The 26,720-nt window shown below is 42.7% G+C and overlaps 1 protein-coding gene across 3 annotated transcripts in view; it reads left to right on the top strand.

Annotated features, from left to right (window-relative positions):
• LOC109032074 (uncharacterized) overlaps positions 1–26,720 on the top strand; it is a 214,691-nt gene that overhangs the window by 49,575 nt on the left and 138,396 nt on the right. For 2 of the 3 annotated variants that reach the window (XM_072303027.1, XM_019044010.2), the window contains one exon: positions 17,432–17,736. In XM_072303027.1, the coding sequence (XP_072159128.1) occupies positions 17,432–17,736 (305 nt within the window). Of the gene's footprint in view, positions 1–3,630; positions 3,718–17,431; positions 17,737–26,720 lie in introns of all 3 variants that reach the window. The other variant, XM_072303028.1, reaches the window with a different exon arrangement.

The raw sequence follows: 26,720 nt of genomic DNA, 5'->3' as shown, positions 1-26,720 counted from the left end.
ACAATTTAATTGAGGAATATTCAAATGACAGGCGTAGAGAAACGCGTGTTTCGGAAAGATGAAAAAAAGAGGTAAAAGCGCACGTATACAAATGTTGCTCCTCTAGCTTCCGAGATGATTTTAAATGCAATTTTTTGTTATAACAATTGAATACAAACATAGACTATTCGTTTACGTCATTGGTGATGATTACTTTTAACTTCCTGGGGGTCAGAGAGTGAATTCAAAATCGACAAGTCAAAAAACTAAAATTCAAACTTCAATTAGAGTTTTAAAAAAATGTCCAGACTTGTCCAAGAAACGGTTTGCATATCGAGATTCTACGTATCCTTAGCTTTTAGAATCATATTAGTTTTCATCCGACTTCTTCCGACTTTGGAAGTTACAAGGGAAAACATGAGCGCGGTTCGCTTAAAATCGAGCTATTTCTCAGGCCAATTGACGGTTGAGGTTGAGCGCAACGGGCTGCGTTGCTGGCCGCCGAGCCGCCGCGTTGCTTATCAGCTTGCTGCAATGCTTATCTGATATCTAGGATACTGATTGCTGTCGTCTTTTTTTGTAGAGCAATTTTTTATTTTGAATATGCAAAGAATCGAATGATGTCGTGATGGAAACGGTCCTTAGAATCGAGGCTGAGATTGAAAATATAATTTCAACCAATGTAGCGACAGTTTGACAGTATCCCATGATTGGTATTCCAGCATATTCGATGGAAAAATTTGCAATATATTGAGTGGCAATAAATTCTCATTCTTATGAACGATATCTCAGAAGTGCAGAAAATGACCCCTAAGAAACTCGGAGTTTCTAAAGTATGGAATTTTGCCTTGACATCTTAAGATTTAGAGCTTTTGAGTGTCTGTTGCATATTCCGTATAATCAGGATTTTAGAAAATGGCGCTCAAAAGGGAAGAAGAAAAGTCCTTGAAAAAAAACGGGAAAAAAGCATCTGTGTCAAAGAATGATAATATTTGGGAGCAACCTATTCGATTATGATTTTCGGATTCACTTTAATGTCTGCCCATTGATGAACTCATTCCCCTATAGTCAAATATCGATGCGGTTTTTGCGATAGGTAATTAAGAAGACGGTAGGGGGGGGGGGGGGGGTTGTTTCTTAATAAAAGCATTTCTCAATTTCAGGATAAGTGAATTCATTTTCTTTTTCAATGAAAAAAAGCAAAAGACACGCGCGTTAAATCTCTACCATAATCATGCTAATCTGCTTATCAAGTAGATTTAAACAGAGACTTGGCAACATCACTTTTTGGCGGGATTGTCACCATGAACCAAATACTGAACATAATATTGGATTCCTTTTCCCAAAAAGACCAAAAATGTCAAGTTTTAAGAAGATCGGCGAAAAATTATCGTCTAATGGGCGAATGTCCCGTTTTGACACCTTTTCGTCCCACTGTGCGCCGCGCCGTCGCGTTTTTCGCCCGCCGCGCCCGGCTCCTCGTCCACCCCCACAAGCCCGCCTTCCCTCCTTCCGCGCTCCAGGTGGGTATGCAGAGCTCCAAGTGGGACATCGGTTAAGCCTACCGACCACTCTCACGCGTTAGGTGCCGGCTGATCATCGAAACTGATAGACAAAGCTGTAGATGAAGCACTGGCGTGGCGTGAATTGCGATGTATCGATTGTTCTGCCATTTAAAGCTATGGTAAATAATCGATTATTGACGTGTTAGCTGCGAGCACCCTATTAATCGATCCTTCTCTATAGGTTTAAATGGCAGAACCATCTATTTATCGCAAAGCATGCCACACCACTGAGACGAAGAGGATATAGGGAAAACGGAGCGATCCTTTTGGTTTCATATAGTTTGCTTTCCTAGTCTTGCGTTAAAGTCTCCGAGGGAATAATTCGGAGAGATGTGATATTTGGCGTAAAGTCTCTGAAGGAATAGTTCTGAAAGATGTGATGTTTTGCGCTGAACCACCTTCATATCTATAGTGATCCTGGAAAAGGTCAGAGAGTTCATAGTAATAAAACAACAAAAAAGCAGATCATCTGCAATTCTGATATGAATGGGTTCTCCCCCAAAGGTCTCAGTGTAGAAACCCCTCCTCTGAAAAATAAATGTTCGATGAAATCCGCACACACAAGGTAACTAGAGTCCCTTTATACTGAGAGTCAAGACAATGTGAATCCATTTCTGATTGGTTCCCGTATTTTAAGCCTTCACAGTGTCACAAACGGGAGTGAAGATTACATTTTCACCGATTGCAAAGATTATAATCTGGAATGGACCAGGGAATAACAGGTACGGCAATGAACAAACGGAATGAGAGAAGGAATGGAGAAAGGAATTTGAGAATGGACCGATTAAAGATTACGAAAAACGTTCAATTTGTGTAATCTTTATTCCCGTCTGTGACTCCATGAGGGGGTGTTGTCTTGACTCTTAGATTAAAGGGACTCTGAAGGGAACCAATCATTCTAAGTCAGTCCCTCAGTCCCAAGTCTGCAAAAAATACCATATCCGATTCTCAAAATCGGCGATCCGAAATCAACGTCTTCGAAATTCGCTCAACGATTTGCCGCAATGCCCGACCGGTTCGGGGGATTTCCTCGGGTCGCAACCGGTTCGCTCGTGCCATTTCCAGCGCCGGAATCGCGTCGAATCCATATCAAAAAATCTCGATCGATGAATTCCTATCGTAGCAATGCTGTTAATCGATTCCGTAGCGATTAAACAATCGACCGAGCGTCCAAAAACGGACGCCGGCGACCACATCCTTTTTCGGCGCGCGGAATCCTCATCGATACACTCTGCTCGGGCCTACCTAAATTTTAAATTTTTTATCCGACTAGATTGAGAATTTGGCCGCGCAAAAATGTCATCGATCGCTTTGTCGGGCCGCTCATATTTTAATCAATAAATTCCTCCGTCGCTGATCTCCCTCAAAAATTTCCGATAACTTATGTTTTTCCATCGGTATGCGTCGAAAAGTAGGATATCATGCGTCGCGCTGAAATCTCGTGTCGTATTCGCGAATTGCGTGTTGTGAGTCAGAGTAGCGCCTCCTTTATTCCGTTCCGTGATCGGGTATGGATTCCGTTAGCTCGTGGCGAATGAGGGGGGGGGGGGGGGGGGGGGGCGCTGGTGCGGCGCGCGTGAAATTCTGGACCTTGTTGGGTGGTTGTGACCTCGTCATTGACGTCATGAACAAGTGGTTTTCCAGTGATGTCAATGAATCTATGAGCTTCGTCAGCTTTGTCTGGTTTCTGTTAATGCATTCACAGACTGTGCATAGACTGTGCACACCGACATGTTACACTGGAAAAAAGAAACACATTGGATTTAGAGTCCAGACTCTTAAAAACATAGACAAGAAAAAGTACTCTTGAAGAGAGAATCTAGCTTAAATCACAAACCAAGCCTCTTAATTTAAGCGGATTTCCTTTTGATTTAAGCTTAAATCTGATTGAATCAAGAGTCCTTTTTCTTCTCAATGTTTTCAAGAGTCTGGACTCTAGATCCAATGTGTTTTTCTTTTCCTGTGCGTATACGCGCATATGCCATCCTTGCTGGTCCGTCTCAATTTTACTATCATACCTAGATTGATCCTAAAATCCCAATAAATTGCCAATGTTAATGTTTGTGTGTTTTTCTGTTTGTTGCAGGTACGTACCAAAAACTTCAATTTCAACGTTGCGTGTATCGCAGCACGTGTGTGTTAACAGTAGAGGCGCTCCGCAGAGAGGAAAAACGTGAGTCAAAATGTCTGTCTCAAAAGCAAAAATCCGATTGAATCCAGAGTATTTTTTCTTGTCAACGTTTTCAAGAGTCTGGACTCTAGATCCGATGTGTTTTTTTTTTCCAGTGTAGTTATGCAGTTGAAAAAATAATAAGGAGTTTACTATCTGTAACAAACGGGGGTGAGTCGTGAATGATCAATTATCGATGTCTTTCGTTTTAAAGCTATGGTAAATGATCGATTATTAGGGCGTTCGTCGCCAACACCCCGCGTATCGATCCTTTTCCATGGAATTAAATGACACATCAATCGATAAATCGCAAAGCACGCTACGCCACTGATCTCCAGGTAATTTTTAAAGGGATCCAGAAACAGCGATGCGATTAAAACGAGAAAGCACTGCCGAATTGCTCAGTCTCCTTTATGACATCTGTTCGCAATTACTGTCAACGTAAATTAATCAACGCGCATCGCAAAATCGCTCGGCTTTTCGGAACTCGTAAAAACGTCCGAGAAAGGCGGGGAGAGGCGCGAAAGGAAATGCATGCGTGAAATATCGTCGAGGATGGGAACAACTCTACCCCGAAATGCTTATTTACAGCTGGATTCCTTGAAGCTCTGGAATTTATCCGTTAAATACAAATTCTGGGTTGAAATTTTGGAGTTGAACTTATTTATGCTAAATGAAACTATGTGCAAGTGAAAAGATAGGGTGTGCTCGTTAGTTGAGGGTTATAAGAATGAATGGGACGTTAAAAGCGCCAGTGACGTCAGCGGCAACGACCGAGACCGGGTAGGACGGGGAGGTCGGTGGCAGGACTCTTTAACTCATGAGCTCTGTCCACAATACTAATGTCACATGTCGACGGCTCACGAGTAACGTTCAGTTCCTTTTGATTTAATGTAAAATCCCGTTTTTCCATTTTCTCAAAAGGAACTATATCCGCTTTTCATTGTTTTTTATGCAGCTTGCACGAGCACACCCCATCCTACCACTTGCACATAGTTTCTTATAGCACAAATACGTCTAGTGGTGCAATAAATTGGGACGAGCAAAAACCGCTAATGTCCATCTTTCCAGTCTTTAGTTTTTTAGAGTTGACTATACTTTTAAAGAGTTGATACAACCATAAAAGTGATGAAGGACTCGTTTTGGGACTAAGGTGACCCGGAGATGTGTATTAACGCCACTTTCGTGGTTGCATCAAACTCCGAAAGGTATTATCAACTGAAAAGATTGAAGACTGGAAAAATGGACGTTTGCGGTTTTCGCACGTCCCGATTCAATGGAGATGTTGCATGTGTGAGGAATTAGCGATTTGACTACTGGTTTTCATGTAAAAGTTCGCAAGAAACACGATGGTGCCACTGGTTTTCTCTGAAATTAACTTCCAAGCTCAAAAAAGCTCACAAGTTGAGGCCAAATTGGAGAGGATATCCCACCCTACCCCGAGAGTCCACCTCTACATTAAAACAAACTATCCATGCAAAGATAGAGAGCAAATACATTGATAGGGCTGCCACTTTATTTGGGGACTCCAAAACTGAGAACACGGCATCACTGCTAATGTACTTGCTCCCTATCTTTGCACGGAGAGTTTGTTTTGATGTAGAGGTGGACTCTCAGGGTAGCGTGGTGTATCCCCTCCATTTTGCCGTCAACTTGAGAGCTTTTTTTGAGCTTGGGGGTTGATTTCAGAGAAAACCAGTGGCACTATCGTGTTTTTCGCGAACTTTTACACAAGAATCTAAAGTCAAATCGCAAATTCCCCACACATGCAAAATCTTCATTGAAGTTACGTTCTTTCATGGTTGGAACGATGTCATGTGCGAACTCTCCTGAAGAAGGGATTCAAAGTGGAGCTGACTTTGAGGACTTGATTCGCGGTGGTGGAGTGAAGCGGGAGCTGATGGAAAGGTGAAGTTTAGCACGAGAGCGGCTCGGTCGGTGCTTGACATTCCTGCGGTGTCCGGCGCGGCGCGGCGACACGGCTCGACGGTGGGTCGGTCGCCGGTTGGGCCAGTTCAGCGCCCGAAGAGCCGAGAGGCCGCCGCCGCCGACACCAGTTGCAAGCTCGAAGCTCCGAGCCAGCTCCAGCTTCCGCACGTGGTATGCCTCAGCCGCGACTTCCCACTTCACTTTCCAGCATAGGTTGTCAAATAGGCCGGTTCCATCTTCAGCCAGAGCAAAAAGGAGAGTTAAGGGGCTTCACTGGAAAAAAAACACACCTTGGATCTAGAGTCCAGACTCTTAAAAACATCTATAAGAGAAAATGCTCTTGATTCAATCGGATTTTTGCTTAATGAGTTCAAGTGAAACTGGATCACATTCAGCAAAAAGGAACCTGCGCGATTACAGTGTTGTAAAAATGTTGCTTCTTCATAATTGAACGTATTTCTGTCAAACGGAACTACGTGCATTTAGACGTGAGCCCTGAAACCCTTAAGAATATGTGCATAACGGGGCTCACGTTAAAATGCTTTTAGTTCCGTTTGATAGAAGTACGTTCAATTATCTATACAATTTCTCAGAATAGCTTATATTTTTAGCTTCCTACCGAAAAATTGTTAATTTTAAAGGAAAATAATTGTGTAAATAGTAATACTGTACATAAATTAAGTATTTTTAAGAGAAGAGAAGAATGTTGCCAAAAAGACCTGTTTTATGAAGGGCAATTTGGCAACTCTCAAATGTTCATTCGGTGTTCTTCCTTAGCACGGTAGTACGACTGCGACCGGCGATCGCACATCCCATCGGCACAACGCCACACCACCACCGCCCGACCAGTTTCCTCCTGGCGCGGCACGTAGCGACGCGACACTCCAACGCCCTCGCTGTTGCTGCTTCCCGGTTATCAGTATCGTCTAGGTAGACAACGGTTTGACTATCAAAATGGGCCTGTTGCAAACTTTTGCTAGAGCAGAATGAAGAGTTGTTTCTTATAGATAATGCCTCAAAAATCACGATGAGCGCATCGGCAAAGTCTGAAATGCACTCATAAATTCACAATCTGCGTAAGAAAATTGCGTTATTTTGAGCTTCCCGCTTCAAAAACGATACCACTGCACAGGTGAACATTTTGTTAGAGGAGTCGCTCCATCGTCGGCAATATTCATCATGGCCGACGCTTGCGCAGTTCCTCGCGTAATTCAAGGAGAGTTCAAGGTCAATTAAGGCGGGCGAGGAAAATATGAACGTAAACACGCCGATTGTTATGTGGTTTAATCCTGTTCAGGTGTTATCTCGTCCCATCACACGTGTTTTGGCGGACTGGCGTCGGCCATGATGAGTATTGCCGCCAATGGAACGACTCCTCTAACAAAATATTCACCTGTACCGTAGTATCGTTTTCGAAGCGGGAAGCTCAAAAAACCGCAAATTTCTTACGCAGATTGTGAAGTTATGAGTGAATTTCAGACTTTGCCGATGCGCTCATCGTGATTTTTAGGGCATTATCTGTAAGAAACAACTCTTAGTTTTGCTCTAGCAAAAGTTTGCAACAGGCCCATTGATGGACAAAGCTATAGATCCAAAGAAAAAGAGAAAACGGAGGGGTCCCATTGGCGCAAGCGGGAGGTTGCAATTGATAAAGGAGGCTGGTCATTGACGAACCAACGGCAACCTACGAGGAACCCCATAGTTAACCCATCATTTCCCCCGTAGTCTATAACAATCACCCGTTCCAACCAGTAGGGCGGCTTCATCTCGCTACAAACTACAATAGCGACGTATACATCACATGTAACACATATCTAAACGCCATAAACGTATTAATATTTATATTATTATTTTTATTATTAATATTATATTTTTAAAATATTAATTTTTTTATTTTCATGAATAACAAACACTCAGTAGACCAAAATTAGGAAATGCATGTAGCTAAGAGGGTTAAGTCACCACCCCACCCCACCCCACCCCCCAGGTCGCTCAATTCCCGCGGAACCGTTTTGATCGTATGGGCCCGCTATACATTAATTGAACTCCGAGAAAGGCGAATGGGCCGTTACCCCCCCCCCCCCCCCCGATTTTGTACCTAATTCTTTGTGCATTCTAGGTAAATGTTTCTCCATCGACATGCTTCCCTCACTAGGGCAGCAAGAGTGAAGGTTTAGGAAGCATTTTTAGTCCTTGACGCGAGCCTGAAATTCCTGAGAGGTGGAAAAAGAAGAGAGTTGCTCTCGTAATTAGACCAATTAGAGGTCCCAATTAACGTGGATATTACGTAAGATGATCCCGAGCCCGCGCACGCCCAGGCCGCGTGCTCTTGGCGTTGTCGTCGTCGTGGTACGCCGCACTCACACTACTAACCCCGATTGGGCAGTAGGGTCTCTCGAAAGGGAACTAAATGACATCAGCCGTTGCCAAACTCTACTTCAAAAAAAGTACTACACAACTACACCAAGAGTGGAAATTCAAAACCTCGTAGCACCACCTGCGGGCTGATTGTTGAAATTGTTATAGACAAAACGCTAGACACAGAGGACAGAAGGGTTTTGGAGGAATCCTATTGGTTGAAGCGGGCGGTTGCAATGGACAAAGGAGGTAGGTAATAGACTTAAGGTACGGCAATTAAGGCGCGGAATGCCGCCGCGGAATCGTACGCGGCGGACGGAAGGGAATCTGTTACACGCGTTTCAATGGGAGCGGCAACTAAGGAGCGGAGCGACGCCGCGGCGTCCGCGGCGTCACGGCGCTCCGATCTGTCGAGAACAGATCGGAGCGGAATCCCTCGGAGATTCCGCCTCGTCCGCCGAGGTTTTCGATGATTTTTCATGTCTATGTGCCGAAACGTGGATCGCGGTGGAGAAACCAATGGAAAATTGCGGGCCATCGTGACTTATTGGATTCATGAAAGAAAACATTTTTTAGCACGATATCAACGCATGGCAATCCTACCTCGTACCAGGTGCAAATAATACCACACAATTGGTAAAAGAAACATGACACCTTTTTTCAGGAAATAAATCTATAAAAACAAAACGGAATAACTATTTTATGGCTTTTTGGCATCTGAAAAATTTATTTATACGTTGCTATATATCTATAGAGAAACCTCTTTTTTTGAACATCATGGCTGAAAGTAAAAAATTGGTGTCTTTGCTTGCAATGTTGCAACTCTCTGCTCAAGCTTCATTCGTTAATTTGAAACTATTGATAGGAGCTTATCTTGAACTTTTTGTAAACATTTTATTGCTGTATGTTGGAGTTTTTTGCCAACGTGCGTCAAAAATTGTTTTGCTCATTCAAAAATACTTTTAGAAATTTTGCAAAGGGATATTTTGACTGGTTTTCTCGTAAAAAATATTAGAGCTTTTGAAACGTGGTGAATGTTCATTGTAGCAAGGCACAACACACCTACAGTCGTGAGTTATCATCGGATACTGAGGACGAGACTGCCGACGGACGCGGCGGAATTTTGGAGGCGATTCCGCTGCTTAGTTGCCGGGCACGGCGGAGCGGAAACAAACTCGACGCCTCGCTCGCTCGGGTCGTCCGCCGCGTCAGATCCCGCGGCGGCATTCCGCGTCTTAATTGCCGTACCTTAAACTAACGGCAGCCCACGGGAGATCCTATGGTCAGCAGGCCGATTATTGAAACTGATAGACAAAGCTATCGACAAAGACGACAAAAGGGATTTGGAGGGATCCTATTGGTGGAAGCGGGTGGTGGCAATGGACATAGGAGGTAGGTAATGGACTAACTAACGGCAACCCACCAAAGACCCGACAGTTAGTCCATCATTTTCTTCCTTAGTCTATAAGAACCAACCATGTCAACCAATAGGATCGCTCTATACTCCCTATGTCTTCTTTGTCTGTAGCTTTGTCTATCAGTTTCAATAATCGGCCCCTCAGTCCATAATTTTCTCCCTCAGTCTACAGGAACCAGCCTTTTCAACCAATAGGATCGCTCCATACTACTTAATGGGGGTCGGCCCCTTGGGAATCAGCTCCTCTTACTGATACGAATGTGTACCCGCTCCACTGAGGAAATTTCAAACGTCCATGTTTTTCACGGCGATTGGCAACATTTGGATGTAGATTCACGAAGCGCAACGTACTTCGTGTATCACCCCACCAGACGCGTTGCTGCATTTTCATTCATTTGTCGTGATCCGTCCTCAACGTTTTCTCTCCCGTTTTCTAAGTGGACTCATCGTCATCTTCCTTTTAATCCGACTTTCTTACAGTTCTTCTTTTATTTCTTTATAAGGGGCCTTTCTTTTTAATATTGGCTGTAAAAGCAGAGATGCTCTCTGTATCATGTCGAGTGTGACGTCAATGTATGGTAGAACCTCTCATTGAAACGTATATGTATTTGAACATAATCCAAAGATTTTTCTTAAAAGCAGATATCGATCAACACACTCGCATAGAAGCCTGAAAGAATATGGACTTACCTCAAGACTCGAATATTTTCCCTTGAATTAGACAAATTATGAACATTGGCAACGTTTCTGACCTTTTGACTCTCTCCCCTATGGAAATTTTTGATCTTAGTCTTCTTAGCAGATATCGATCAACACACTCGCATAGAAGCCTGAAAGAATATGGACTTACCTCAAGACTCGAATATTTTCCCTGGAATTAGACAAATTATGAACATTGGCAACGCTTCTGACCTTTTGACTCTCTCCCTTAAGGAAATTTTTGATCTTAGTCTTCTTACCCAATAACAGAATTTTTTGCCACGCTCTCAATAAAAATGCACCAATCCATTGATACCTATTTAATGCGAATTGGACCAAATTTTCCGACGAAGAACCTATATTTCTGGCTTATCATAGAAACAACATTTGTGTCAGTATTTTACCTACCCACATAAGTGGTTTTATGGATGAACCAAAAATGATGGCTCATCTTTAAATGAGATCCAATAATTGGTTCTTGAACACGCCCTAGCGCTGTGCCAAAGTGAACCCACAATCAGCCCGAAGAGTTCGATCTATCTTCGAGCCATGAATTTTCTTAAATACTTATTCAAGTTTTTATGAAATACAAGAAAAGTAGGACCAGTATGGTAAATGATGATGAAGTTTCTGATGTTGATCTTCAAAAAAAATTGTAAAGTTTTCGAACTCCAAACGGTGTAAATTTAGTGTGTATTTGCGTTCGTGTTGTAAATCTATCAGTGTAAAAGGCCGAATTTGTATGAATTTAGTAAATAACCACTACTCTACATTTTGGGTTACAAAATTCTAAAAAACGATTTCGAAAACTAACCTCAGATCCAGTCATTACTCCTGCGGAGAAAATTTAGCACGAAACCATGGTAACGGGCATCAATTTATGAATGCTGCTCATATCCAGCTAACTACCTGCAGCGCTCTCTGACGTGAAGTCCCAGACCTATCAGATCCACGCGTCAATGGAAACGATGAACGAATCGGCACCTCCAGTGACATTACCCCACGATAAAAAAATGTACAATTACGTGGCCAGGCTCCAGGAGGTGAAAAACATCCACAGCCAAATCCTACGGCTGCGAAAATTGGCCGTCGAGGCTGAAAAATTGAGGCGGGACAAAGACGAATCCCTGGCAGCTTTATTATCGATCCGAGAGTTGAATAAAAAGACGATCCAGAAAACCAACTCCCTCGTGGCGCGCTCGAAGCAAGAAGTAGAAGCAATGCGAACGAGACTCCACCAAACGGTCTCGTACACTCGAAGGGTCCGCGCCCGTTGTAGGGGCAAAGTCGAAACGCTGACTCAAATCAACGAGCGTTTGGCCACCGAATTGAAAAGACTCCAAGATGAAGTCGCGAATAAAGATGATCTCATAGAGAAGCTGAAAAGCGACCACGAAAGGGCCAAAGCGGACCTGGCCGAAATACGCGGCGACCACGAGCGCGATGCTGAGGCCCTGCAGATCCTCCAACTGAAGTACAAACGGCTCGAGAGGAAAGTGCGTGGGCTGGCCATAAGCGTGTCGGGATCGACCGGTTGGACTCCTCCACCGCCGGACCCTGAAAACTCGCCTCCGGAAGTTGTCGTCAAGTCCGCGCAAAGGGACGATTCCTCGCGGAACATCGAAACTAGAAAAAGCTCGAGTAGTAAAGTGCGGTTCGAGGACAGAGATGCGGAAGAGAGTCCTCCTAGAAGGGAGGTAGATATCTCGATCATCAAAGCAGCAACGTCCTGGGACGATAGACAGGACTTCTCGAGGGACGATCTCCTGTTGGACTCTGACAACTCCGTTTGCCGCTGCTCCGAGAGCAACGGGCCGGGGACGGAGGAGACAAAGATCTCGCAGATCAAGGATTTCGTCTTGAACTGGAGGGGTCGGAGCAGGAGTAAGAGCAAGTCGTCTTGTAAATCGTCAACGACCGGTGGCTCGTCGAAGAGGGTCATCTCGGAGGGGAAGACGTTCACTCTGACGAGAGAGGAGATCCAGGCTCTGGCGCCCGAGGTGGACGATTCGAACGCGGCCGAGACGGCGCCTTCGGCAGAATCGGGGGACTGCCTCTTGGCCAGGATCAAGTCTTTGAGTCAGGATTCTTTGATGGAGGCTCAAAGCTCGAGTCGGAAGTCCGCCACGAATTGTACCGGAGTATCGTGGATAGCGACCCTGCGCCGGAAGCTCTCTTGTGATCCGGAATAATCGTCAAGATTTTATTTGTTCTTCGGAAAGTATCTCATCTGTGATTTAGATGTGTAGTAATTGAGACGGGTTTAACCGGAGACTATACTGCCGTGCTAAGGAGAAACGCCGTACGAACTTTCGAGAGTTGCCAAATTTCCTCGAAGAAAACGTGTGATTTTGAGGAAAGTTATGCATATTTTATCTTAAAATCTTCAGATATTTTAGACTCAATTGTAAACAATATTTTTTGAAAAAATTGACAAAAAATGCTCACAATTTTCTCAGGAAATTAGGTTTTTATTGAAGGAAATATGGCAACACCTGAACGCTCATACGGCGTTTTTCCTTAGCACGGCAGTATATATTTTAGAGACCCCGCATCAGTATCTTATGAAATGGGGATGATGCAAGTTGGCAACGCTGTTTTATCTCCTTTTAAAACCACTGAAAATATCGATTGAAGGTGAGGCAAGCTGCCTCATCAAGAATCGACTTTTTACATACATTTAAATGGAGGGAAAACGGTGTCGCCAATTTTCAAGAATCTTCTAATAAAACATTTTTTCACGTGTTTTTATCTAACTCAGCAAATGCTATTTTACAAAATATATGTGCAATTTAAGAAGCTCGAAATACACTAGCTAAAAATTCATTGATTATTTAAACCAATGTGGGCCAGTGTATAAATGTCACTTTCTACTGTTCTGAGAACTCATCATAGTCCCATGCTAATGTCAACCGTGAAGTCTTAACCGCAAACCACGGAGTAGTCACAATAAGTAAGTCACAGTGCATTCAAAGTTAATGAAATCTAAAATTTTAGCACACTCTCCCCAAGATTGATTTTTTTGTGGCCAATGTTTCAATAAGCAACTCGGATTATGTCTAGCTAATCAGTCTATTTCATTGTTCTCACCGCAAAGAATGAACGAATTAAGTAAGTGCAGGGCTGTCGGGCCAGTTTTTTTTATGAATCAACCGTGAAAACAGCACAAAAAACGTGATGTTATTTTTATATTTTATTTGACCGTGTTCTTTTTCCCTCTTCTCCTTCACCTCCTTGCAGAAACAAGTATTCCGTCCGGATATATTCATTTTCGCATTGAAATTCTGAATATTTTTCTGCCATATACAAATCAACTATCACTTTTTATGCTTGAATGTGTTGCATTTACCAAGCGAACAAGAGTTTACTTGCCGGTGGAAAGAATCTAACAAAGACTCAGTAACGCACTCGTTTCATTTCCCCTGAACACGGTCTACCTGAAAAATGACCGCGTTTTACCTCTCAAAAATGTTCTCTTTTCCTCTGAACTGAATCCTTGAAAATGTAATAATCACAACGAAGGAACATTTTTGTATATTCAAATGTAAGAAGCGAAGTGCTAGGATTAATGTAACAATTTTGATGGAAAAACTTACTTTTTATTGCATGAATAAGAATAACAGGCTGAAGCTTTTCGAAGTCTAGGCTTCATCGTCAGGGTCGTTACAAAGTTTTAAACACAAGGACCATAACTTAATTTATAAAAACAACAATTAGTAAGTAGCATTTGTATTAGACAGTAGTAACAATTGATAAACAATGCAACTTTTGATAATGTTGGCCGCCAAATCTATATGACGTCAAGCACGATCATAAACGCCACGAAGTGTTAGTCTTCGTACGTCGCTAGATGACACAACAAAAACAGCATTAAATAGCGAGAATGAGGCAGTAAATAAATAATTGTGAATGTATAATCGGATCGAGGAGTAAGGCAGGGGTGGAGAAAAACCAGCAGTGCCGTGATTGGCTGGCAGAGAGCGACGCGACGGCGGCAATTAAAATGCCTGTAATGAGCCGGTAGCTCTGAGCCAGCGGCTCAACAATCGGGTGCACTTAAGCGAAAAGCATCTATCTACACGGGCGAACAATAGCAGATAGATTATTTTCGCTTGGGTCTCTCCAATGAGCCGGCCGCGGATGATTCGGCTATGCAATCGTCTGTCTGGTCAAGGCCACTTTGTTGCCAAGTGTGAGTACATCCGACCCAAGCTACACGGGAGTATTTTTGAGTCATATTGCGACGGATCTGATGGAAGTTTTTTTTTTAAACGAATTGCAACTTTTGGCAATGAAAAATGTAGATAAGTCCGGTTGGATTGACTTAATAAGAAGTGCGCGGGGTCACATCTTGGGGGGAAAATGAGCTATTAGCATAGCATAGCTTTGAATGCAGCTGGCCCCTGGCCACACATTTTTTCTACCATACAAACTTGTGAAAAAATATTTGAAGCCTAAGAACTTGAAACTTTGTCCGTAACGTTGTCGCGTGCACTAATGAAATTAACTTCAGTCGTGGAGGCCGTTCTTACGGGCTATATATAGATTAACCGTCCGCGTTCTGGGCTCATAGGCCGAAAGCTCCGGGCGTAGCACCCGGAGCAATAAAAACTGCGGCTCCAGCACCCGGAACTTTCGGCCTCTGAGCCAGGAACGGACGGTACGCCGCTAAAACCCGTAATGTGGATGTTGCATGTGAGAGGAATTTGCGATTTGACTACTGATATCTATGTAAAAGTTCGCGAGAAACACGATGGTGCCACTGGTTTTCTCTGAAATCAACTCCCAAGCTCAAAAAAAGCTCTCAAGTTGAGACCAAAATGGATGTGGTATCCCACGCTATCCTGAGAGTCCACCTCTACATGAAGACAAACTCTCCATGCAAAGATAGGGAGCAAATATATTGACAGGGCTGCCATTTTATTTGGAGACTATGGAACCGAAAACACGGCAACCCTGCTAATGTATTTGCTCCCTATCCTTGCATGGAGAGTTTGTCTTGATGTAGGGGTGGACTCTCAGGATAGCGTGGGATATCCCCTCCATTTCGGCCTCAACTTGAGAGCTTTTTTTGAGCTTGGGCTTTAATTTAAGAGAAAACCAGTGACACCATCGTGTTTCTCGCGAACTTTTACGAAAGAATCAGTAGTACAATCGCAAATTCTTCACACATGCAACATATCCATTTCTTGTTCAGTGAATCCGGGAGAGACCAATCAGAGACTGGCACCGACCTGGCAATACTCAGTACTATTACTCCAGGTTTTCCGGAGCCACGCAGACACTGGCGCCGTATCCCTCGTTTATCTCGGGGCAAGTTCTCGGAGTCAGCAGACCACTCCACGCGGTGGCTCGCGCGTTATTACGCAACGAGCGCGGAAAAAATCGGAAAATCGTTTGCCGATCAATTAAAGGTGATTACATGCATCGCGGTGTCATTTTTCCTCGCCGACTCATTACTCCGACCACTTTTACTACGAGCGTCTCGCCGCGCCGCTAAATTGTAAACACATCCCGATCCCCGTGTCATCGTTCTCCTTTTTTTCTCCTTTTGATTTTTTTTCTGCCGTGTTATTTCCACTATTGATTGCGACGTCACGTCGGCGGAATGCAGGGCAGTGCCGTAGTGTCGCTTCCACGTTGCCAGATGTTGACTCACCATACACGGAGAAAAAAACTTCGTGCATGGGCCGCGAAGTTGAGGTCATATGGATCTCTGAAGTTTTCGGAACTCGCATCCGAAAACTTGAGGTCCAGCTGCCGAAGTTCGGGTCAGACATTTGAAGTACTTAGGTACATACTGAAGGATTCGGTTCACACATCTGAAGTATCCGGTACATACCTAAGTACTTCAGATGTTTGACCCGAACTTCGGCAGTAGGAGCTCAAGTTTTTGGATGCGTGATCCGGAAACTTCAGAGATCCACATGACCTCAACTTCGGGTCTCATGCACGAAGTTTTTTTCTCCGTGTATTGATGGCCGAAGTGCGAAACCACGTATCTCTGTTTGCGACGTTGCAGACTTCCTGCGGTACTTCATTTTTTTACTTTCTCGCTCCCCTTGTCTTCATTGGAAAATTAGTCGACTAAATTTCTCAAAAACTTCTTTGATTTTTCTTCTCTGTCAGCAGAATATTCCGCAAAAATTTCAAGCCATACAGTTGACTTCTTTCTCATCGAAAAAAAGAAAAAAAAAAATGTTGCTACGCTGCAATGTAGAGTATCAATTTCTGTATGCATGGGGATTCAAAGGCAAAATGGACTCCATTTTTCAATTAGGAACTACAGTTTTTGGCTCATCCGTAAAAACTCTTATACGCCTAGAGAAACTAATAGAACACACATATTGTTTCTACACTGAGCCAGGAATTGCAGTTCGAAATCGCGTAATGTGGTCTAAATAGGAACTCAATTTTGACGATGCATTCCGAGAGCTCACAGAGTCAATTTATTCTTGAGTTCTGTCTTGAAGTGCGCTGGGAATACAATAACATTCTCTCCACTGAGTGCATATTATTTTGTGGTCTTGCCACCAAGTTCACTCATTGGCAGTCTCTAAAAACATCAACGACGGGTGGGACGACTTTCAAAGCAGTGCGGCGAAAAACTTGCTTTTCCAGTATTTTCATGACCGACTGGCTTGATTACTCATAAGTAGGTAAACGGCGAAACCTTGACCAATATCATCAGCTGTCAAGATTACGCGACTGGAAGTGAGCATTGTTTATTCTGTTTAACCGTGCTGATAAATTTAAGGTTTTTCTTCTTCTTTATTTCTTATATACGGCAATTTTCCTTATATGTATTGCAGAAATTAGTCGCAAAGTGTCTGCGTAACCTGTTTCAGTTTCGAGGAAAAATTTTAAATTACTGAGTTAATTGTTTTGTATAGTTAAAGAAAGTGTCCGACATCTTTTAATGTAGATTTTACACTAAAAAAAATGCAAATTCAACCACCCCTGTGGTTGACGAAATCACTGAAGTAGCTCACACCAACTCGGTATCTCGAAAATACTTAAGTTTTATTAAAGACAGCCAGTTTTCATGAAGGTCATTGATGTTAGCGCATCTGTTCCAATATGGACCTTTTAAGTGTCCTTGACTACTTGTATTTCGGCACCAAAAATCTGTGCCTTTGACTAACTCCTTCACTTACTGTGCAGTTTTGTGTGTGTTTGATTATTTTCATTTTTTCGAGTTGGTGTGTTTTCGTTCTCACTGATTCAAATTGGGGTAGTGCCACAATTTTAGGGGATAACCCCTGACACTTTTTTAGCCGCACTCTAAACGTGTGTTTCTGTGTTTGTTGACAGGTGTTTGGGGCGTGGGCGATCGGAGTGTGAGTCACCCCCGTTCGATCGGTCGAAGCATGCGAGTGCGGTGTCACGAGTGCGAGCACAGCGGCTGAAAATGGAATTCCGCGCGGTGCCCCTCGGCGCCCTCTCCCTCGTCACTGTCGCCCTCTCGGCCCCCGGAGTGGAGGGCGCGCCGCCCCCCGACGACGCCTGCTACACCGGCGCCACCATCTTCGCCGCCGTCCTCGGCACGCTCGTCATTACTTTCGGCCTAATCGCCGCCGCTTACGTTCTTCAGCGAATCTACTGGAATAGCAAAAAAGGTCAGTGTCTCATTTTCTACGTCTTCCCTGCACTGGAAAAAAAACACATTGGATCTAGAGTCCAGACTCTTAATAACATGGACAAGAAAAAAATACTCTTGATTCAATCAGATTTAAGCTTAAATCAAGAACCAAGCTTCTTAATTTGAGCGGATTTCCTTTTGATTTAAGCTTAAATCTGATTGAATCAAGAGTCATTTTTCTTGTCAATGTTTTCAAGAGTCTGGACTCCAGATCCAATGTGTTTTTTTTTTCAGTGTGGCAAAAATTTGCTGCATGATGTTATTTTGGAATATAGCCCAGGATTTGTTAGCAGTTAGCACCCGCTTCTGTTGTGCTGAGGAACACAGAGTTGCCACAGTCAGCTAGGGAATACCAAAATTTTAAGGGAATTTTGAAAAAGCCAGGGAAAACCGGGAAGTGTCAGGGAATTTTTTAAAAGCCGGAGAATACCTGGAAATGTCAGGGAAAATGATGAAAATGTGAAGGCACTTTTATTTCTTTTCAAGACTGGATTTGACGTTTAGAACACTGAAATTTGCCTGAAAACTATTTCAAATCATGTCTTTTTGAGCATCTGGCATATTCTAAATTATCAGGGAATTTTATCAAAATGGGTGATTCTCATTTCGGCAAATTTTACCCATTTCGGCAAAAAAGAAAGTAGACGTTTCGGCAAAATTATTTCAGCACATTGAGGGGGAAAACGGACTTGTCCATTTTCCATTCTCACTTTGCGCGTCTTTGTAAGCTTCAACCAGGACTTTACTTTTTTTTACGTCCCGCCACCAACATTGCCCCAGATGAAAACGGCAGCATCTTATTTGAATAGATTTGAAGGCGTTCTAAGCGTTCGGTTGGGTCACGCAACTAAACTAACCTCCCGGAGAAGCGAGAAGTATTGCCTGATTTGAAGGCGTTCAAAGCGTTCGATTGGGTCACGCAACTAAACTAACCTCCTGGAGAAGCGAGGAAGTATCGCCAGATTTGAAGGCGTTCAAAGCGTTTGGTTGGGTCACGCAACTAAACTAACTTCCCGGAGAAGCGAGAAGTATCGCCAGATTTGAAGGCGTTCAAAGCGTTCGGTTGGGTCACGCAACTAAACTAACTTCCCGGAGAAGCGAGAAGTATCGCCTGATTTGAAGGCGTTCTCAGCGTTTGGTTTGGAATCACAGTCGTTAAAATGTAAAAAAAAACACGAAATATCACAGTAGTCATTAATCGTATGAGCGATTCTTCTTTCGTGTACCGACGATAAAATCGAACTGAATGGCAACTTGTTTACCACGTCCAAAGTGATGTTCATACCTACAAATGATAATAGACAGCCGCGGTCACCTTAGGACAAAGTTCAACCCAACATTTGAGATCAGTTCACGATTACATTCATTCCTCTAATCGCACCGATGTCAGCTTTCGTGCCGAATTGGGCATTTTTTCTGAAACTTTCTGTGAGCTTACTGATATTGGTCTTTTGCCGAATCGGTCCGATTTCCCCCTCGATGTGCTGATATAATTTTGCCGAAACTTCTACTTTCTTTTTTGCCGAAATGGGTAAAATTTGCCGAAATGGGTTGCGCCCTACCAAAATGTGACAAAGAAATCAGGGAAATACCAGAGAATGTACATACATAAAGTCGCTTTTATAGCGCCGCCTCGCGCTCTGCGACGCCCAATCGCCATTGCCCCCTATCCTTCCAGAGAATGTCATTTTTTAAATTCTGTGGCAGCCCTGTGTTATTTTGGTATAAAGCCCGGCCCTAGGATTTGTTATAACCCACTTTTGCCGTGCTAAGGAACAACGCCGTATGACCATTCGATGGTTGCCAAAGTTCCTCCAATAAAACGTTCTTTTTTTGAAGAAAGGCCAACACATGCACAGAAGTAGCCCGAATAATTCAACTGAAAAACACTAGAAAATGGGCAGCTAATGCTATAAACAAGACTCAACAAGCTGTTGTTTTCAGCCTCGGTTGTCGGTTTCTTGTGTTTTTTGAGGAAAGGTTTGAGTAATTTGTTTTAAAACTTTCCATATACCTATACTTAGGTTCAGATTGCAAACAAAATTCTCTTAAAAAAGTGGAGAAAAATATTGATAAATTTCTATGAAAATGCGAGTCCTCATGAAGGGAATGGCAACGTCTTAAGGCTCATACGGCGTTCTTCCCCAGTATGACAGCCTTAGCTTGACGATAGGATTGCGGATTTTCACAAAAAACATGAACAGTGAAACCTGGTTGTAACGGAACCTACTCACAGCGTAAGACCCCATAATATGTCAGGAAAGTTGTTCAGATATTTTCCATGGATTTGCTATGGTAAATGCAAGTTTATAGGTGTGCCCATAGCGGACCCCTGCCATCACCCTGGAAAAAAAACTTCGGTCGAGAAAATTGTGCATTAATTTTTTCAAAATCTCAGTTCTCTCTTAAGATGGCATTTCAAACGCATTGTCGAAATTCCGTACCATAAAGATCCGTGCCTGCGCTCAAATTCTCTGCCACACCGTGAAGAGAAAAAGGACGATCTAAAACTTCACGGAAACATCTCGAGAATGTCAAATGATACACAACTCCTCCGCTTCCACCCTCAGTGTTTGATCTTAAAGCACCACGTGTTCGACATTCTATGCTTCGCAACATCTGCTCATGTTTTCCGTGTCATTTGTCCTCGAAAAAATCCAAACGGACACAACGCATCGGCGAAACTAAAAGACATAACTCGGCGTGTGAAATCTCCCCATTGTTCGGTCGGAAAACTCTCGCCTCGTGAAATTCTACTATTTCATTCGCTTTCAATGATTTTCCTCGAAAAATCTGTCGAGTGCAACCCGGTCACTGCAGGTGGCTTGACGATCGAGCGACGTGCAGTGCTTTTTTCCGCACGAACCGGCCGGCCGGCGCATTGCGGTTACCGCAAGCATCGCTGCTTTGACACTTTGCCACCAAGGTTGACGGCTTCGCACCCACGACAGCCTAGAAATTGCAACACGAAAGTTCTTTTTCATGATTTCATATATTATTTCGCTGATATCTGTCTAGAAATAATGGTTTCAAATGCAATTGGATGAAAAGATTCGGAATATTAGGCTCCTCACAAGTATTTTTTTCGAATTTCACTAATTTAATACTAATATTTGTTCATGTTAATTTGAAATGAACGTCTTTATGCTAAAAGGAACTATGTGCGTAGAGTTTGCGTGAAATATAGTTTCTCATAGCGTAAATACGTCCAAATTATTGACTGGTGCGTTTCTCCGCCAAATTTCGAATATTTCCCGTCTAAATTTAACAAGAAACATTTCATTTTCTCCAAAAATGGCAGGCGTTTGAGAAAACAAACAGACTCTCAATTATTATCATAACTTCTGGTAGATGTCAGAAGATCGAACATATTTTTGTCAGCTGAAACCTTTAGAGTCTCCTGAAGACCCGTCCAGATTTTTGACTTCATTATAATTTGAGCTGATTGAAGACAATTGAATATTTTTCAAGCTAGCAATCACTTAAAACGTGCTTATTCTACCCACTGACTAGATTCTGAGCGATTCCCAAGGCCAACTACTGGCAATTTTGACACAGGAGCTGAACACCGATTATCTTCAAATTTTAGTCCCTCCTCTTTTGAATCACCGAATGGCTCACAATAGCCTCATGGCCGATCGATCAGAGAGGAAACTCAAATATTTATTCACATAAGAGCGTAAGTCCAAAGGAACATGTATGATTACTACGGGAATTCATTTTCGTATGTATGGATGACATGAGGATATCGTCTCTAAAAAGTTATTAAATTATATGAGCAAACCCCCTGCCGCCTCCCGCCCCTGGAACTAATTTGGTATATCAACCAACTTCACAAAAGTGACCCCTCAGTCAATGAAAATTTGGAAAAGTTGCAATGGTTTCAAGCCCTCGTTCGAAGAATTAATTCAATGCAAGTAAAGTTTTTGCTGCCTCAATCTGAAAGTGTTTCAGTAATGATTCCGGAGTATTTTCTGTAATTTTTTGTTGATATGGGAGATGCGAAGATGGTATAAAAGTAGATTGATAGATGAGAAGATGCACTGCCAAGTGACGTCATCCAGCGGCATTTCCCATTTGAACATGCACATTAGCAGATTAGATAATTTTGTCATATCTTCTCCAATAATTGTTCAATTAATGAATCAAGAGTATCCTCGTGTTCAGTTTACTTAATACTTTCCACTCAAAAACGAAATTCATCAAATTTCAGACCCTGCAAATTCTTCATTGCTCTTAAGAATGGCAACGTTCTCTGCACGAGATGAGTGTGAATGCGGAGACTTCGAAGGTGTGAATGTTCAAACAAGTGATGGTGTGAATGTGTAAATGCGTGGATGGCGAAACTTCCTCGGGTGCATGTGCCGGTGTGCGCGTCTTGAGGTCGCGGTTTCACAGGCAGCGCGCGACGCAAAGTTGGCTGCGCGACCGGGTGAAATACATTTAAAACTCACTTGTTGCCACAGACAAGAAGATGCGCCAACGTACATATATACGTCAATGAACAAGTTCATATTCATTGCACCCAGTCGTACGAATATGCTGCATGATTATAATAACTTCGCGCGGTGAACTTCCCGTCGCGCGCTCTCTGTGGGACCGTCACCTGACGCGGCAAGTCATTGACCATCCGGTTAATCCAGCGACAGCGCGGTAGTGGGCGCAAATGCCTGATTTTGGAAGCTGAAGTTAACGAGCAATGAAGTTCTTGGATGCCATGGAGATTTGCGACTCCATCCTTGTAAAATTTCACGAAAAACACGATGGTGTCGCTTATTTTCTCTGAAACAAACTCTCGAGCTCCAATAAATCTCTGAAATTCGTGGCCTTGCTAAAGGGGATCTCCTACGTTATGAGAGTTCGCGGACCTCTAAACACAGGATGGCCGCAGTCAGGGAATACCTGAAAATGTCAGGGAATTTTTAAAAGTCAGGGAAAAATTGATGAGCACCTTTATTTCTTTTGCAGAGTAGATTTAACGTTTCAAACAACATTTTTGCCCGAAAAATATTTCTATCATGACTTTTTGACCATCTATCATATCTTTAATTGTCAGGGAATTTCATCTAGATGTGTCTGGGAAATGTCAGAAAACACCTAAATGTGTCAGGGAATTTCATCCTCTACATTTGGTGGCAGCCTTGAACAGTTAAACTCTCCTTGCGCAAATAGGTAACGAGCAAATATATCAGTAGGGTTGCCTTGGATGTAACAGCAATAAAAATTCCTTTTAGTCCACTTCGTGAAAATCGCGTTAAGAGGCCGTGATAAGTGGTCGGGGGTCGGCTAACCTGTGCATTATCGGTTATTAATCTTTTTTTTCGCTCGTATAATTTCGATAAGTTGATAAACGCCAAGCGAGCCTGTTGTTCCATCATCATTACGCTTCCGCCATTAACTTGTTTACCTAAGTTTTGCCAACGCGTGCCTGTGCAGCTTCGATTTTATGGCCACTCGAAATTCAAAGTATGCAAATGTTGCCAATTTTTTCATAATAAACTACAATATTCGCTCAAATGTTTAACACTGAGAGGATAAAGAAAGAAGAGGAACTGAGGATATATTTTAGATTATTTAATCGATGCACAAAATCTACTATTTTCAGATTACATAGTGTTATCTGAAAGCAGTACATAGTTCTCTCTAGTGTTTCAATAGTTCTATGTAAGTTTGAAGGTTCTGTACAAACATCTGTATGATTTACCTAAAACTTAATTGTTAAGTACTATATTTTTGGCATGCTGTTAGCAAAGCGTTTCCTTTCGTGGGATTTTTTCCCCTTCTTTTTTCACTTTTTGCTTTTTAATTACTGTAATTTGAGAAATCTAACGTGGCAACATTTACCTAATCCCCCAATTTTTTTCCCTGTCTATAATTAACTTTAATCACCACCTGCTATCACCTTACCCACATCTCAAGAACCTCCTCTCTCGCTGGAATTTGCGCTCAGCCGTGACAATTACAAACTTGCAATCGTCAATATTTCCTCGAGGTATTGCAAAAAAGGCAGAATGGAAAGAAATGTTACTGGGTCACTGTTATGGTATCCTTTTTTCGGCGTCATTTTTTGTTAGGATTTAGCATTCGCAACGCATTGACGTAATTGGACGTCACTGAACTGGGCAAATATATCTGCAAAGGGAGTTAGAAACAAAGCGAAAAACTAAATCTATAATACAATCTAGAGTATCTGCATGAGGAGAGTACGGACATGTCAAAATATGGGCCTAAAAGGGTAGTCAACCTTTTAACTCAAAAAAAAACTGGACTAAAGCCTCTCTCAATGGTCCCAATCTTCCGTTTCCACTATCAAAATATAACAAGAAGATGGCCAAGATTGTTCGTAAATGATTGTCCGTCCGCGAAAATGGGTAAATTCATGCCAAAACTAGGTCACATATGTGATTTCAAACGACGAGTCGTAAAAACTGTTATAATAACTCTCGATGATTTGAATCTAAAGGTCAGCTGCCCTTTTGGGCTTTAAAAGCTCCATGGCTAATAATCTCAAAATTACCGACATATCCGTATTTTCCCCATACAGGTGCTCTCCCGCAGTCATTCTGTTGGGCTAAAAGCTATTTTTTAAAATTCCTCTTTTGCAGATACGGGTATTGATTTATTCTCATAGTTAGCATCGAAGAGGTATTTTTTTGGACCTAATTAGTGTAGCTGAGAATCTCAATGATGACGTCACCATTAACAGCGTCTGTTACGGTAACTTTCGGTTCCGTAAGGTCCGTGCAGAAGCGTTGCGGAGAACACGTCTCTTTCTCCCAGCCGCAGACGCCAGCCGGCCACCGGGACCCCACTCGGAGTGCGTGGGCCGAATATAATTCGAATCGGCGGATATTGATAAGTGTGTTTTGAGTAATGGCGATTCCACTGCAGGCAATGACCGGCGAGCCTGTGCGGGCATAGTTGCACGTCATTAGCCATGACCGGATCACCATATTTTCCTTCTTTGCTCCCATCCCATCATCGGAACATAACCGTTTCTCCATCACTGTGCTGCCGTGCAGAGGAAGAACGCCGTATGAGCCTTCAGACCTTGCCTTATTTCCTCCAATAAAAATCGAATTCACCGCAAAAATTATGAATATTTTTTTTCAAATTTTTCAGACAATATTGTTCGCAATAGAGAATTTGCAGGTGTCTGAAATTTGATGAATTTCGTGTTTAAGCGGAAACTACTGAGTGAACACGGGGATACGTTTGGTTCATAAATTTAACAGTTATTAGAGAAAACATGACAAAATGATCTAATCTACTAAAACACGTGTGTTTAAATGGGAAATGCCGCCAGATGACGGCACTAGGCGGAGCATATTCTCAATGTAAAACCTATTTTTATACTATTTCCCATACCAGAAAAAAAGTATGAAAAATACTTCGATATCAGCTTTTTGAGCACTTCCGGATGAAGCAACAAAAAAATTGCATGCAAATTCACCATTAAAACTAAAATACCTGGACATTTCAAGGAAAAATATGCACAACTTTCCTGAGAAATGCATGTTTCATCCGGGGAACTTTGGCAACTCTCGAATGTTCATACGGCGTTTCTCCTTAGCATAGCAGTACGGGCCGGTTAGGTACTGGTAGCTTGGTAGCCACGAATTACGGCGATGCTATCGGGCTTTGATTCATTGTTGCCGTTTTGACTATCAATGGTCAAATAGTAATGGTCAAATAAGTGCAGCTCTAAATAATTGAGATATAATTTTTGTTTGACAAGTTTATGTCTCTGCGAGCTCCGTTCAAAAATAACTGACCATTCATACATATTTGACCATCGATAATCGGTCTCTCTCTTTGGGGATAAGACGTAGACTACATCGATGAAATTGATGACGTCAAGTACATAGACGGATCTGGACTTTTCGACCGCTGGGGGCAGAAGGGGGATCCGGGTGACGTCCCCGAGGAAATTTTCGACATTTTAAACGTCTAATATGTAATTTGAGTCAATTTTGTCACGAATAATTACCCTTGTGCCCTTTCTTCTTCTTTCTTCCGTTCTTTCCTTCTACCTTCCTTCTTTCTTTTTCCCGTTTTCCCCTCTTTTTGGGGGCGAACGGGGAGGTTTAACGCCTCCTACGGCCCCTCTCCCCCTGGATCTGCGTAGGGTCAACCACCGTTTCTTTTATTCGGTAACACAGATGAGTTCTTTAGTTTGGGTCCATCGTAATTTCTAATAAATTTCCGGGGAGCTGTTTCCTTCTCTACAATTTTCGAGAAAATCGTTCTCTGAACTTTGGCCAATGACTAAGGACCGAAACTCATGAAAAATGAATATCCACCATAATTGTATCTTTCAATCGTGGTCCCGAAAATATCAGTATTTTGAGTCAAAGAGGGATTTTTGGATCTTTCAAGGAATGAGAAGGGTAATTTTCCCAAAAATTTTAGCGTAGCTTCAACTGGGTTTTGTGTAAGGAAAATAACTTCTAGGAGTAGTCTAATTTAGAACGCGCTCTTTTTGGTGTATAGGGCATTCTGTAAAAGATTCAATCAGCAAAACCAAATGCCGTGACGGAGGACCTATTTCCGGAAAATTAATGCCAATCCTTTTGATAGATGATAATGCGCAGGCTGAGAGGAGTGGAGCATTACTCCGTGAAACAATGAGGGGAATCGGGACTCATTGTCAATAGACCCTGAAGAAATAATCTCTTGTTTATGGCAGCCATGCAGCTTTGCCTCGAGCTTTGAGCCAGGACTGAAAGCGATGCTTCGTGGGATCAGCTCGCACGTCTGATTACGCGCCCGTCGCGACGCTCCTACGTTGTCAATTTGCCAAATTTATTTTACTTTAGTTTTCCTCTCTTATTTTCCCCCTTTTTTCTCTTTTTTTGGTCACGTGGATAAGGTTGAAAGAAATCAGTTCGCTGACGATACTCAATTGGACGTATTTATGATAAAAGGAACTTTGTGCAAGTGAGAAGATGGGGTGTGCTC

Source organism: Bemisia tabaci, chromosome 7 (assembly GCF_918797505.1).
Source record: "Bemisia tabaci chromosome 7, PGI_BMITA_v3".
NCBI classification, from domain to species: Eukaryota; Metazoa; Arthropoda; class Insecta; order Hemiptera; family Aleyrodidae; genus Bemisia; species Bemisia tabaci.
The sequence above is the reverse complement of the archived record's forward strand: the minus strand, read 5'-3'. Positions and strand labels throughout refer to the sequence as shown.